Source organism: Panthera leo, chromosome E2, assembly GCF_018350215.1.
Source record: "Panthera leo isolate Ple1 chromosome E2, P.leo_Ple1_pat1.1, whole genome shotgun sequence".
In the NCBI taxonomy this organism is placed as follows: Eukaryota; Metazoa; Chordata; class Mammalia; order Carnivora; family Felidae; genus Panthera; species Panthera leo.
In genome coordinates, this window is record NC_056693.1 from 57,497,949 (window position 1) to 57,511,361 (window position 13,413).

At 57.0% G+C, this 13,413-nt stretch overlaps 1 protein-coding gene and 1 non-coding gene across 2 annotated transcripts in view; one reads left to right on the forward strand and one right to left on the reverse strand.

Moving 5' to 3' along the window:
- The first annotated feature begins 1,565 nt into the window (after window positions 1-1,565).
- LOC122207761 overlaps window positions 1,566-13,413 on the forward strand; it is a 29,476-nt gene continuing 17,628 nt past the window's right edge. Inside the window, exons 1-6 of the mRNA XM_042917932.1 lie at window positions 1,566-1,800; window positions 1,917-1,982; window positions 5,397-5,545; window positions 6,429-6,584; window positions 7,875-8,028; window positions 10,214-11,482. Of these exons, the coding sequence (XP_042773866.1) occupies window positions 1,566-1,800; window positions 1,917-1,982; window positions 5,397-5,545; window positions 6,429-6,584; window positions 7,875-8,028; window positions 10,214-11,286 (1,833 nt within the window). The 3' untranslated portion in view covers window positions 11,287-11,482. The remainder of the gene's footprint in view (window positions 1,801-1,916; window positions 1,983-5,396; window positions 5,546-6,428; window positions 6,585-7,874; window positions 8,029-10,213; window positions 11,483-13,413) is intronic.
- On the reverse strand, window positions 5,246-5,352 carry LOC122209281. Its single transcript, XR_006197548.1, has one exon. It is a non-coding gene; the product is annotated as a U6 spliceosomal RNA (small nuclear RNA).

Genomic DNA, 13,413 nt, shown 5'->3' on the forward strand with positions numbered 1-13,413 from the left:
CTGTCCCTCTGAGCCGTTCCCAAGTACCGGGGCCACAGAAACGATGAGCGATCATAAATGTTTACAGATAACTGTTGGGGGGTGATTTGTTACACAGCAATAGCTAGCTAATACACCCGTCCACCCATGCATTCCTCCCACAGCGGCTAGAATGGAGGAAGCACCCATGCTGCATGCATAGAAGCAAAAAGAAGGAATGAGTGAATAAATGAAGAAGAAGAGACGCTCTCTTCGAAGGAAAGCGTCTCCCAGGCAACCACGTCTCTGCCAACTAAGACATCTGCCTCCAAATAAATGCACTACGAATGCTGGTGTCGGGTCATCCATGGATGCTGAAAACCTCGCAGGGGGACGATGTCTGGAGGAACGGGACATTCAGAGTCTCAAAGTATTTCCCCACAGATTATTTATAATTTACAAAGGGGGAAATGGTAACTTTTCCGTGGAGACAACAAGCAGACACAAGCCTATTCAAGCGGTCCAAACTGACATCAGCAACCTCCAGGCCACCCACGCCAGCCTGGCAGGTGGGAGCCGAGTCCGGTGGCCCCCACGTGGCTCCGCAGAGCGCGCTCCCAGCCGAGCAGGGCTGCCCCACCCCAACCCGGGCAGAGGCACCAGCTCTGGGTCCAGGAGCACCGGCCACACAGCATATGGTCATTCTACAAACGGGCCCTGTTCCAGGACGGGCTGTGAGTCTTCTGGTGATCGCTTCTGTATTTATGTTGCACATTTGGGGCGAGCATGCTCATTCCCAGATTCAACTACTTCCATCTGTTTGTCATCGTAGGAGGAAGAGAAATCCAACATATCTTGGACCAAAGGCACAGTGATTTTCTGTTCACGAGAGAGAAGCTTTCTGTGAGCCTCCCGCTTTATAGGGAACTTACAAACTGATTTTGAGGAATCGGTTTTTTTCCTGGGGCTCATACACTTTCGAATTTGTGTGTTTTAAAAAAAAATTTGTTTAACGTTTATTTATTTTTGAGACAGAGAGAGACAGCGTGAGCGGGGGAGGGGTGGAGAGAGAGGGAGACACAGAATCGGAAGCAGGCTCCAGGCTCTGAGCCTGGAGGCTCAGAACCCATGGCTCGAACCCATGAACCGCGAGATCGTGACCTGAGCGGGAGTCGGACGCTCAACCGACTGAGCGCCCCAGGCGCCCCCAATTTACGTTTTAAAAAACACTAACGTCATCAATATTGGACCAAACCAACGTCACGTCTCTGGAGAGGATGCGGTCAGAGGGACATAACATCACTTCCGTGGCATTCCTGCCCCAAACGCGAGAACCTAGGTCTGATTTTGAGGCAGACCCCAAGCGAGGGACATTGTGCCAAACAGCTGGCCTGTAGACTTCAAAACTGACGCCACGAAAGACCAAAAAAAGGCCACATGCCCCCTTCCTGCGCAAAGGAGACCCAGGAGACATGGCCGGTAAACGCCGTGTGGGGTCCCCGGGCGGTGATGTGGTTTAGAAAAAGAAAACACAGCTACAGAGGACATAGTTAGGACAGCTGGGCCATTTGAACCCGGACCAGCAGTGAAATGGATTGGATACCAGAATGGTACGCGTGCGAGTTTCCTGCCTTCGATCTGCACACCGTGGTCAAGCAAGACAATGTCCTCGTTCTCGAGACCTGTACACCCAAGGAGTTTTAAACCGCTTCATCGACGTAGGAGCGACGTTCAGAGAGCTACCCGTGTTTAGCGTGTGCCCCTTGATGGGTTTGGAGATGAAGACACCTCCGCGAAACCGTCGCCACGATCTGTGCCGCAGGCCGCCCATCGCCTCCGAAGGTTTCATCCATTCATTCATTCATTCATTCAGAGTGAGCACACTTAGCGAGGGACCCACCCTCCCAGCACGCTGTTGGGCGCACACGTCTAACTGTGGGCTCTGTGCTGTGCCGCAGGTCTGTGGGACTTGCTCATCTTACAGAACGGAGCCCACGCGCCCTTGGACCACTCCCTCCGCCCCTGTGAGTCGGATTCGTCGGATTCGTGGTCTCGGGCAGGGTGTCCTTCCTTCAGGCTGTGTCCCAGTCGGTGCTGTGCATTTGCGCCCTTCCTGTTGGGGGGACGTCTGGGCTGCTTCTGTCACACGGATGCGTGGGTAAAAGACGGAGAAGATGTCTTTTATGTCGGAGAAGACGTAACCACTGAGAGGGCAGACCCATCTGTTTCCCCACCCAAGTCCCCAGAACGGAGAGCAGCGTCACACGGGAAGTGGACACTCATGGCTCGTCCTTGGGTCAGAGACGTAGAACCCAGAAGCGGTGGCACAAGGGGAAGTTTCTGCAACAGTCCAGAGAAGGAACTGGGTGCGTTGAGCCTTCTTGTAGTTCCTCAGACTTGTCGGGCACACCGGCGCCCCAGGACCTTTGCACCTGCTGTGCCCGCTCCCCGGAATGCCCTTCCCCGGTGATCTTACTTCCTCAGCACCCTCTGTGAGACCTTCCTTCCCGGGCTGCCCCAGCTGAGAGTTCTGCAGCCGCCCCCCTGCCCCCCACCACACTGCGCGTCCCTCCCCTATTTATTTGTTCCCCAGAGCGCTTTCTGAAGCTTATTTTTATTTATTTGTTTTATCGTCCCTCTCTCCCACTAAAATGCAACCTCCACAAAGGCAGGATTTTTTTGTTCTCTTCAGTCACTCCCAAATCCCCAGTGCCTTGCAGAGTATCTGGGACATAGTAGGCCTTTAATAAATATCTGGCAAAATCAGAAAAACAGGAAGAGGGGGAGGGAAAGGAAAGAAGAAAGGAACGGAGGGAAGGGAATAATCAGCAATCTCCCCTCCTCCTAGGCCAAAGCTTCCGCAGCCCCGCTTGGGGACCCCGCAAGTCCCCCCAGCTTCCAAGTGCCACGCAGGAGCTGGTCTCCGATTGGGGTCAGCCCACGCTCGGCCCGAGGCCGTTGGCCAGGGAGAGACCTGGCCTCTCCCCAAGGATGGAGTCTTCTCAAAGGCGATTGACATTTCCACTTAAAAAGACACTGTCCGGCCCAAAGAGGCTCATTGCACACTTCCTGCCTGCGGCTTACTCAGCAGTGGCCTGGGCCGGGCCAGCTCTGGCTTTTCATCCCCCTGGAGCATCCAGAAGATCCCCCACTCCAGCCAGTTTGGGCTGCCCACGGCCCACCTGCCACCTGTGAGCCCCTTCCTGCAGGCAGCCCGCCGCTCTCCTCTCACCCGCTAGAGGCAGAGTGCGCGTCCAGGCTGCCGGGCAGATCCGGCGTGGGACCCGCAGAGCCGGGCTTAGTGGATGGTCCCAGCCAGAGGCTGGGGCTCTGTCTCGATCTTATTTGGGTTCTGTCTCGTCTTGGCCAGAAAGGACTGTGGCTGCTTTAACCCCGTGGATGGGCCCTCACACCGACGAGGACTCATCTCATGACTTACTCATTCACTAAATTGATACTTACTGTGTACCGACTGTGTGCCGAGCACCATTCTAGGGGCTAGGGGTGTCCACGCACGTGCGTGTGTGTGTGTGTGTGTGTGTGTGTGCGCGCGCGTGTGTGTTCGATACGTTTCTATGGGAGGAGCAGGTGGTGGGTCACACTCGTCGTGAGTAGCCGGCCGGCCAGGCCACCAGGAGGCTCAAACAAGGTGAGCCGTGACCTGGGTGGACTGTGTCCCCACGTGGTCACCCCGGAAAAACTGCTTTGGGACGAGCCCTGCTCCCAGCAGCCTCCACCCTGAAAGCTGTGTGGGTGTCAGAGCGCTAGGGGTGAGCCGGTGAGGTTTTGCCCAAGTACCCGCCAGGCCAACACAGTGTGGTAGAGAGTGCAGCTCCCGGGACTGCCCCCCACCTGGGAGGAGCCAGGGGTGGGCAGTTGATGGGACCAGAGACAGCAGGAACGGAAATGCAGAGCAGGGACGGGGAGCCCAGCGCTGTTCCCCATCCTGCTCTGCTTTTCACTAACAGAAGGAGGCCTCGGGCTGCTTCAAGAATCTTCTGAGCCCGGGGAGCGCCTGGGGGGCTCAGTCAGTTAAGCGTCCGACTTCGGCTCAGGTCACGATCTCACGGTTTGTGAGTTCGAGCCCCGCGTCGGGCTCTGTGCAGACAGCCCGGAGCCTGGAGCCTGTTTCGGATGCTGTGTCTCCCTCTCTCTCTGCCCCTCCCCCACTCGCTCTGTCTCTCTCAAAAATAGACATTAAAAAATTTTTAAAAAAGAGAGTCTGTTTCTTGGTTTGTTTCTTTGTTCCTTAAATTCTACATATGAGTGAAATCATATGATACCTGCCTTCCTCTTACTCGTCTCGCTTAGCATTATCCTCTGTAGCTCTGTCCATGTCGTTGCCAATGGCAAGAGTTCATTCTTTTTTATGGCTGAATAATATTCCATTGTATATGTGCCACATCTTCCTTATCCATTCATCTATCTGCCCATGGACACCTGGGCTGCTTCCATAACGCTGATATAAATATAGGGGTTCACGTATCCCTTTGAATTAGTGTTTTTGTATTTTGGAAGTAAATATCCAGTAGTGAAATTACTGGATTGCAGGGTAGTTCTATTTTTAATTTTTTTGAAGACCCTCCATACTGTTTCCCAGAGTGGCTGCACCAGTTTGCATTCCCACGAAGAGTGCACGAGGGGTCTTTGTCTCCACATCCTCGCCCACGCCTGATGTTTCCTGTTGTTGTTGTTGTTGTTGATTTTAGCCATTCTGACAGGTGTGAGGTGAGATCTCACTGTGGTTTTGAGTTGCCTTTCCCTGACGATGAGCGATGTTGAGCATCTTTCCCTGTGTCTGTTGACCACCTGGGTGTCTTCTTTGGAGAAATGCCTGTTCATGCCTTCTGCGCATTTTTTTTTTTTGACGTACATTTTTTTTAAATTTTATTTTAAAAATTTTTTCAATTTACATCCAGATTAGTTAGCCTATAGTGCAACAATGATTTCAGGAGTAGATTCCTTAGTGCCCCTTCCTCATTTAGCCCATCCCCCCTCCCACCACCCCTCCAGGAACCCTCAGTGTGTTCTCCATATTTATGAGTCCCTTCTGTTTCGTCCCCCTCCCTGTTTTTATATTATTTTTGTTTCCCTTCCCTTATGTTCTGCTTTGTCTGCTTTGTCTCTTGAAGCCCTCTGCCCATTTTTTAATTGGATTATTTGCTTTTTTGAGTGTTGAGTTGTATCAGTTCTTTATACATTTGGGACACTAAGCCTTTGTCAGATATGTCGTTTGCAAATATCTTCTTCCGTTCCGGAGGCTGTCTTTTAGCTTTGTGGATTGTTTAAAACTCTGGAACGCTTCGCAAATCTGTGTGTCATCGCTGAACAGGGGCCGTGTTGTCTTCTCTGTACTGTTCCAGTTTTAGCGGACATTTATCATGCAGCTTTCATGTGACACTTAGCAAAAGAGCTGTTGTTGACTCATCTCCACGTAGACATAACACTCTCGGGCACGCCTAATGCCGCAGAAACCAACGAGTTGCGGAAGACCCTAAATGTCTTCACTTTCAGACGCTGGCTCTTCCACGTCACCTCTGCACTCAGACTGATCGCGGTACCCATTCTCTGCGCCACCAAGGGCGTGGTGACGGCCGCCCTTCTTAGGAGAGTCCACATGTCAGGACTAAAGCTTTAAACCCACTTCACAATCATGACATGGTGCAACGACGAGAGACCCCTGCATACAAGATGCACCCCTGCCTGCAGAGATGCTGAATGGGGGGGGGGGGTGGGGGGAGTTTGGGACACACGGTGGTCGCACAGCCCAGCCCGCGACACCTGCGTCACGACCACCACCTGTGGGACAGTGATGTACAACGTGTAAACCAACTCAGAGATGTTAAGAGTGTGGACTGTGCCTCTCAGGTTGGAGGAGATGTGGCCTCTCGTTCCCAAGGGGAGGGAAGCGGAGGGCCTGGTCCTCCCGGCTGGAGCTGGCTTTGCGCAAGGCCTCGCACCTGCAGGGCTGTGGAAGCAAACCCGGCTGGCCCCGGGCCAGTGAGAAGGAAGCGTGGAACTATGGGAGATGAAGGGTCAGGTTTGAAAGAAACAGAAACTGCTGCATTGGGTCTGAACTGGTGAACTGCGACTTCCTCGTACTTCAAAAAGGGAAACAGGCATTTGAATGAAGTGAATGAGAGGGGCTCGCCTCCCCATTGAACGTCTTCGGCCGTGAGTGAAGAGGGTGAGGGGAAATCAGCCTGGAGAAGCCGAGCCGTGATCACGTGCTTCTCGTGGTTCGGGGACGAGATTTAGGGTGTCGACGTGGAACCAGGCGGGTTCCGTTTACTGCCCTGATGGTCAGGTTCCCCATCGGCCACCCAGTGGGGTGAGCGCTGGGCAGTCAGCCCGCCCACGCCACTCTCCTCACCATTCCAGAGCCACCGTGGGGCTCCAGGGCCCCGTGGATGGGACCTGCTCGGGTCCGACGACTCTCCTCTGCGCCCAGCTTCCGTTTTCTGGAACAGGGGCTGCTGTCTGAAGCCGACGGCTTTGGGTTTCTGGGCCCCGTCTCCCAGGGCCGGGTAAAGCCCAGAACGTCGGAAGGGATCGCCGGGCCGTGCACCACGGCCAGGGCCACTGCTAGCTCACAGCTGGGTTTCAGCCCCCGATGCCCCGGCCAGGTGTGTTTGTTCAGTGCACAGACTACACAGCCATAGGAGTGCAGCGGTGGCCTTGGTCAGCAGAGGTTACGTCTTGGGAACAAGCAGCGTCATCCTGCATTCGCTGAACAAGTATTTACCAAGCTCCTAATGCCCATGCCAAGCACGGTGCCACACACATCAGGTCCAACAGGATGGCCAGAGGCGGCCAACAGATATTCTCTCGCTCACGCAGATTGATTGGTGATGCCTGCCTGGAGAGCTGTGATCCATCTGTGATGTCTGCCATGGCCATGGTTCTGTTTGCCAGCTTGTCCGGTGGAGGCACGGACTGGGGGGAGAGACAGCCCAGAACAATTAATTCGCGGCTCTGACCCAGTGTTACGATTCACGTGTGGCCAGCTACTGTTTTGAGACATTTGTTTCTGCTGAATTTTTCTCGATGGGTCTCCCCCTTCCCCTCCCCGATTCAGGCAGCAGCAAGGCTAGCCTCACTGTCAGGGGAGGGCCTTCCCAGCGTGGCTTCCCAGCATCCCAACCCCACGAAGAAGGCAGGGCTGAAGCCAGGACAGGGGGCTGGCAGGAAAGGACCGGGGCGACCCCCACACGAAAGAGATTCAAATGCCACCCCAGGGCCACCAAGCTGCACACCCCCTGCCAGGCCCCCGTGTCCCCTACGTCCAAGAAATGACACTCTCATTGTGAAATTTCAGGCCGAGTGGGAAAATGTATCTCGTGAGTACAAGAGGGAGGAAGGATGGCCCTTCTCTGAACCATCAACTTAATTCTTGTATTAAATACACATCCAGCCATTACTTTGTGAAGCTCATAGAAAAATGATGTCCTGATATAAATCTATCGATTTATCTGTTACTAGCTAATTAACGGCTGCCAGAGGTGGTGGATTCATCAGGACTGGCTGTGTTGGGGCTCGTAACACGCACCCCCTGAATCCCGGTGGTCCGACCGGGTGGGCGCCCCGGAGAGCCGCCTCCAGAAGCGTTTGGCGGCTGGCACCAGCGCCCCCTGCAGGCAGCTTTCTAGCGGTGCGCAAAGCTGCACGGACCTCGTAGGGGCCTGGGGCGTCCGGGGACGGGACGAGGTGAGCTGGGGGTCTAGCTGGGAAGACAGAATTTGCGACAGAATTGCACGTGCAGGTGCCGCCGAGGAGGGCAGGGTCCCGGCGCTGCCACTCAGGGCCACGCAAGCTCATCGGGGTGTTTGCACGGCCTGCTGTCGGAGGGCAAAAGTACAGGATGCCTGGGAGCCCAGTGGGCGAGCGAATGAGGAGCGGAATAGCCTTCTGACAAGTGGGCGGGCGGGGGTGGGGGCGACAGAAGCCCCGCGGCCGCAGGAAATGTCATCTTTTGCGGGAACTGCGAGACAGAGACAGCCGTTATTGCTGGAGCAGAGCGCGAAGGTGAGAAGAAGCCAGGAGGGGCAGTGGCTACATCGGCATGGCCCGGTAAGCCGGATTTACGAATCGGGGCTTTCTCCTAAGGGCGGCGGGGAGCCCCGGAAGGTTTCAGACGGGGAGTGGTGATGTGGCATTGGACAGTGCCCTCTGGTGGCGGCCTGAGGAATGGCGTCTTCGATGCTCCTGGGCGGCCCCAGGCCGTAGGAACCGCGGCCGGAGTTCTAAGCCTTCCTTGCAGAGTCCGGAGACACAGTCCTTCTGGGACGCCCGCCCTGTTGATACTGGTGGACACAGCTCACAGGGGCCAGCCTCCCGAGGCATGCCACCAAGCCAGGCTCTTCCAGGACACGCCAGAAGGACCCGACCGCTGCCTGCAGCAGATACAGGCAATGGGAGGTCCGCCTGGCCCGGGTTTCCTCCAGAGGGGCCCGGTCTGGGTCTGACTTCAGACAGGGAAGGGAGGGGTCCTGATCACCGTCCCTTTAGTCATCTCCGACCTTTGATCTCAGACCTCAGATGAGTCTGTGCGAGTGCTCAGCCAGCCAGTGAGGAGGGACGGGACGACGGCGAGTCTAATCCTCCGCATTACCGGAGGCAGATAAGCCCCCAGCAGCCAGAAGACGGGAGATCCGGCGGCCGCACCCACACCCTCCCTTGTGTGCTTGGGACCCGTCTCCGCCTGAGCCCGCAAATGCTTATCACGAACGGCAGGCCAGGTTCAGTCTGGCTCAGGGAAGCTCTGCAGAGCACAGCCCCGAGCTGGAGACTCTCGGCAGCTGTTTTTTTCATTTTTTCCCTGTGTTTCAGACAGGATGAATCGAGCCAACCAGACTTTTTGGAAAGAGGGATGCGATGTTTTTCCGCCCCCATTTGCAGAAAGTAACACCCTTGCCCAGTATAACACGCCAGAGGGATGGTCAGGAACCCCGCGTTCCTGTCACCCACACCCCGTTTCCGTCCCGGTTAGCAGCAACTTCTGTCCTTCCGGAGAGACCAGGCACGCTGGGGCAAACATATCGCCTGTTTCTGCAGCAAATTTGCTCCCGTGGATACGCTCTGTCGCTTGCTGGCTGCTGGCTTTACTTCTCCGGGGGGGGAGGAATGGTATAAAGCGGGTCAGAGATTTTCTTTGGGGGGGCCCCCCCATCAGCACGCCTTCTGCTGTCACAACCAGCCATGAAATGCGGCTTGGGCCCGGGGAAGGAGATCAGACACAAAGGGCTACCGGCTCAGCTCTGAGCTTCCAAGTAACTTCCTGCGGTTTTCTCAAGTCCTTAGTCGGTGGTCTTGAAGGTCGGGTGTCCAAATGCACGTGACGACGCTTCTGGAGCTCCTAGACCCGGGTGTTCTCCCGTAAAGTGCCACCCTGGGGAAGACTGGCCTCCGCGTGAATCGGAGGGGCGGCTGCAGGGCGGGTGCATCCCAGGCAGGAAGGAAGTGCTGGGGGGGGGGGGGATCAAGAGAGGCAGGTGGGAGGGGTGGAGGCCCGCGTGGCAATCGGGGTCCAGCCCGGGAAACACCCTCCTCCGAGCACTTCCACAGAGCAAACCGAACGCGGGGAGCTGGTCGTGCGGGCCACGGAGGGCTGCGCTGTGACCGGAGCTCGGCTGCGCCGGACGTGACCTCCAGGTCTGGGAGGAAGGGACAGGCGTGCCGGGGTCTGGGAGGGAGCAGGAGCCACGGAGGAGACCCTCGGCCACCAGAGAGGTAGCCGCGAGGGAGGAGGGGCACCCCGCTTCTCCAGTGCCCACGCTGGCCTCACTCTGGGAACCCGGGAAACACAGGCACTGGGGACCCTGTGACACGGGATGGAGGCCGTTGGTGGGGACCGGGAAGGAGCCTGACAGAAGGGCCTGCTTCCCACAGCTTGTGTGCGGCGTGTTGGGTTCGAGAAGTTCTGGGGGCCCCAGTGGGGAGAGCGGAATATGGCCCAGGGGCCAGGTGGGCGCGCTCGTGGCGGGAGAGGCGCACGGTGACCCTGCTGGAGGGTCACAGGACAGCCAAGCCGGGGAGGGATCCAAGTAGTATCGGGGTTCAGAGTCCCACGGCTCAGACAACGAAACACAAGCGACAGGACACCCGTGGGGCGCTAAGGGCGCCAGAGCCCTGCCGTGAGAGCCTGAGTTCAGTTTGCGCGGATTTCATGACAGGTCAGAGCAGAAAGTGTGCTTCCCGAGAGCCAATGTGACTTCAATTATGTGTAAATTAACTTGATTGTGTGCACATATTACAGTTGACAAGAACCAGAGCAAAGAATGGTTCACTCGCGTTTGCACCTCCGAACGCCCTTCCGGGGATTTCGACAACCCTCTTCGATGGCCGAGACGCCCGCTGCCGTCACAGCCTCTGCCCTCTCCCGGGTCACACGCCGCTCAGTGGTGCCTCAGCACCTCATCCTCGTTCTGCTTGCAGGTCCTTGTTGGGGGAGGAATCACTTCTTACTGGAGTGGACTTGAAACCCGATCCCCAGTTTGGAGAAGCCTGGGGTGCCAACCGGATCCCCAGTTTGGGGCAGCCTGGGGTGCTAATCAGATCCCCCAATCTGGGGAAGCCTGGGGCGCCAACCCGATCCCCAGTTTGGAGAAGCCTGGGGCAGTAACTGGATCCCCGTTTGGAGAAGCCTGGGGCGCCAACCGGATCCCCAGTTTGGGGCAGCCTGGGGTGCCAGTTAAGGACACGCTAGCTGCTATAACAAGCTGGCCTCCACATTTCAGTGGCTTCGCACACCCGGAGTTTGTTTTCCGCTCAGTAGCACCAAGCAGGCGTAAGGTGGGTGGCTTTTCCAGCAGGGGGACTGAGGGACCAGGCTGTTCCTGTCTGTGGCTGCGCCACCCACCAGCCGCCCTCTGCTCCCAGCTGGCAGGTAGGGCAGAGCCAGGAGGGGCAGGTGTGGGAGGCTTTTACGAGCAGCTCGGCTTCCACCTGCACTCAGTCACATGGCCGCACCTGACTGCAAGGGATGCTGGGAGAGGTGGAAGGAGGAAGAGGAAAGGGGGTGGTGGACAGCCAGCCGATCGCCCCCGCACACGGAGGCCCCGAGATTGCCTGCGCGACACCGTTAGGCATCCCTGGGCGGACGAACACGCCAACCTCACTGCAGCGCCCCCTGCGCCACGCTGCCGGGAATTGCGCAGCCTGGGAAGCCCACTCCTCCCCTCGCTCAGCGAACCTCGGCTGCAGCGCCTGAGAAGACGTGCGTCCCGCCCCCCAACCCCCCACCCACGCGGGGCGGCGGGGGGGGGGGCTTTCCGTGTCCCTGGAACCAACAGACCCGGGAAGAAACTGCAGAACGGGGGAGCGGTGTGAGAAATGCACCCAGCGCCCCCGTGCCGCAGGGAGTAGCCTCAGAGCCGCGGCTCAAGGCCCACAGCGGAGGAGGCCCCTCGAGAAAGATCTCCACGAAGCTCGAGAAAGATCTGCCCGCGGCTCCGCCCCTCACCGCTGCCGGCCCGGCCCGCCTCTCCGCAGGAACCGGGTTCTCTGCGCTGCAGCTTTCGTGCAGGTGGGTTGCTCATGCGCGTGGTCGTGACATCGGTCTGCAGGAGGGTTTCTCAGGCCTCCTGGCCATCGGGGCCGGATAATTCCTGGCGGGGCGCGTGTGTGCGGCGGGGGCAGGTGCTGCCTTCCGTGCAGTAGGATGCTTAGCGGCCTCCCCGACCTCCGTCCGCTAGAATCCGTTAGGGTCCCCCCCGTCTGAGCTGCGACAACCCAAACCTCTCCAGACCTTGCCAAGGGTCCCCTGGGCGGCAAAGGCAGCCCCATTTGGGGACCGCCAGTCTAGAGCCCCGGTTCTCACACCTGATGACGCATTTGGATCACCTGGGAGGCTACAGAACCGCACCAGCCCAGACCCAGGTGTGGGTCTGAAATAAATGACCGCGTACGTCCGCAAAAGACCACAGGCTCAGGTTCCTACCAGCTTGGTGGGTAATAGCTGGTAACTGGGAGCAACCCCAGGGCCCGTCAACAGAATAGATGAACCAATTATGACCTCTTCGCACGGTGGAATGATATCCATAGAGAAGGAAAAAAACCAACGACCTGCGGGAATCTCACTGATGGTGAGCGGAGAGAAAGCAGCCTCCTGTCGGAGCCCACGCCGTATGATCCCGTGTATATGAGGCTCTACAACAGGCACAACTAATCTGTTCGGGCAGCGGTGGGGAGAGCGAGTTATGTCCAGGGTGCGTTCCGGGGATGCTGGGGATGTTCTGTGGTGGCCTACAGAGTGACGTGTGGGTACGTGTGCCCGGGGTCGTGCGCTGATGATTTGCGCCTCTCGCCGAATGTAAGCCCTTCCTTGTGTTGGTTTGCTGTGATCGCTGTAGGAAAATACGATCAACCTGGGGGTGTGAGAGAACTGCATTTATTCTCTCTCGGTTCTGGAAGCCAGAACTGTGAAATCAAGGTGTCGAGGCCCTGCTCCCTCCGAAGGCTCTCGGGGAGGATCCTTCCTCTTCTCTTCCGGCTTCTGGTGGCTGACAGCTGTCCTCGGCTTGTGGCCACGTCCCTCCCATCTCTGCTTCTGTGGTCGCATCTCCCTCTGCCTCCCTATAGGGACACAAGTGATCGCTCTCCGGCCCACCTAATGATCCGGGATCGTTGACGCATCTCAAGATCCTTAGTCGTATCTGGAAACTCTTTGCCATGGAAGCTAATGTGTGTAGGTTCCAGGGATTAGGACCTGGTGTCTTTGGGGACCATTAATCATCCTGCCACATACCTAAATTAAAAAGGAATTTAAAGAATTACCCGAGGGATGGCCCCACCCCATACCAACTGACCCAGAATGTCTGCTGTGACACAGCGGTCCTGGGAGGCAGGGTCCCGGGGGGCCGTGGCTGCGGAGCACAGGGAATGTGCCTTTCTGGTCCATCACTTTATCAGCAGCACAAAGTTGACTTGACGAACTTACCAAACGCTGAGTGAGCGAATGCACGAAGGAGTACAGATCTGTTTTTTTACTTATAACACTTCTGACACCAAATGAATGGGTTTTCCAGCTCACCGTGGACACCGGCTGGGTGTCCTAAACTTAATTCGATCCTGACGCTACCTGGAGACCCCATAGTGTAAGGCTCAGACCCCCAAGACTGCCCCACTTCGGATGCCAGTCACAAGCAGGGGGTCCCCAGGTCCCCCACACTTCTGTCCGACTTGGCTGCACTTTGAGGGTTCCCCCCACCCCCTCCTCAGCTGGATCAGCTCATAGGGAAATGTTACTTCCACTTACTGGTTTATTATAAAGGACGCAAATGAACAGCCAGGTGAAGGGGTGCACAGGCCGAGGTCCAGAAGGACGAGCTGTCCCATGGAGATTGGGGGGTGCCACCCTCCCGGCACATGGGTGCATTCACCAAGCCGGAGGCTCTCCAAACCCCTTCATTCAGAGTGTTTATACAGGTTCCGTTAGGAAGGCATGACGGGAGTAGT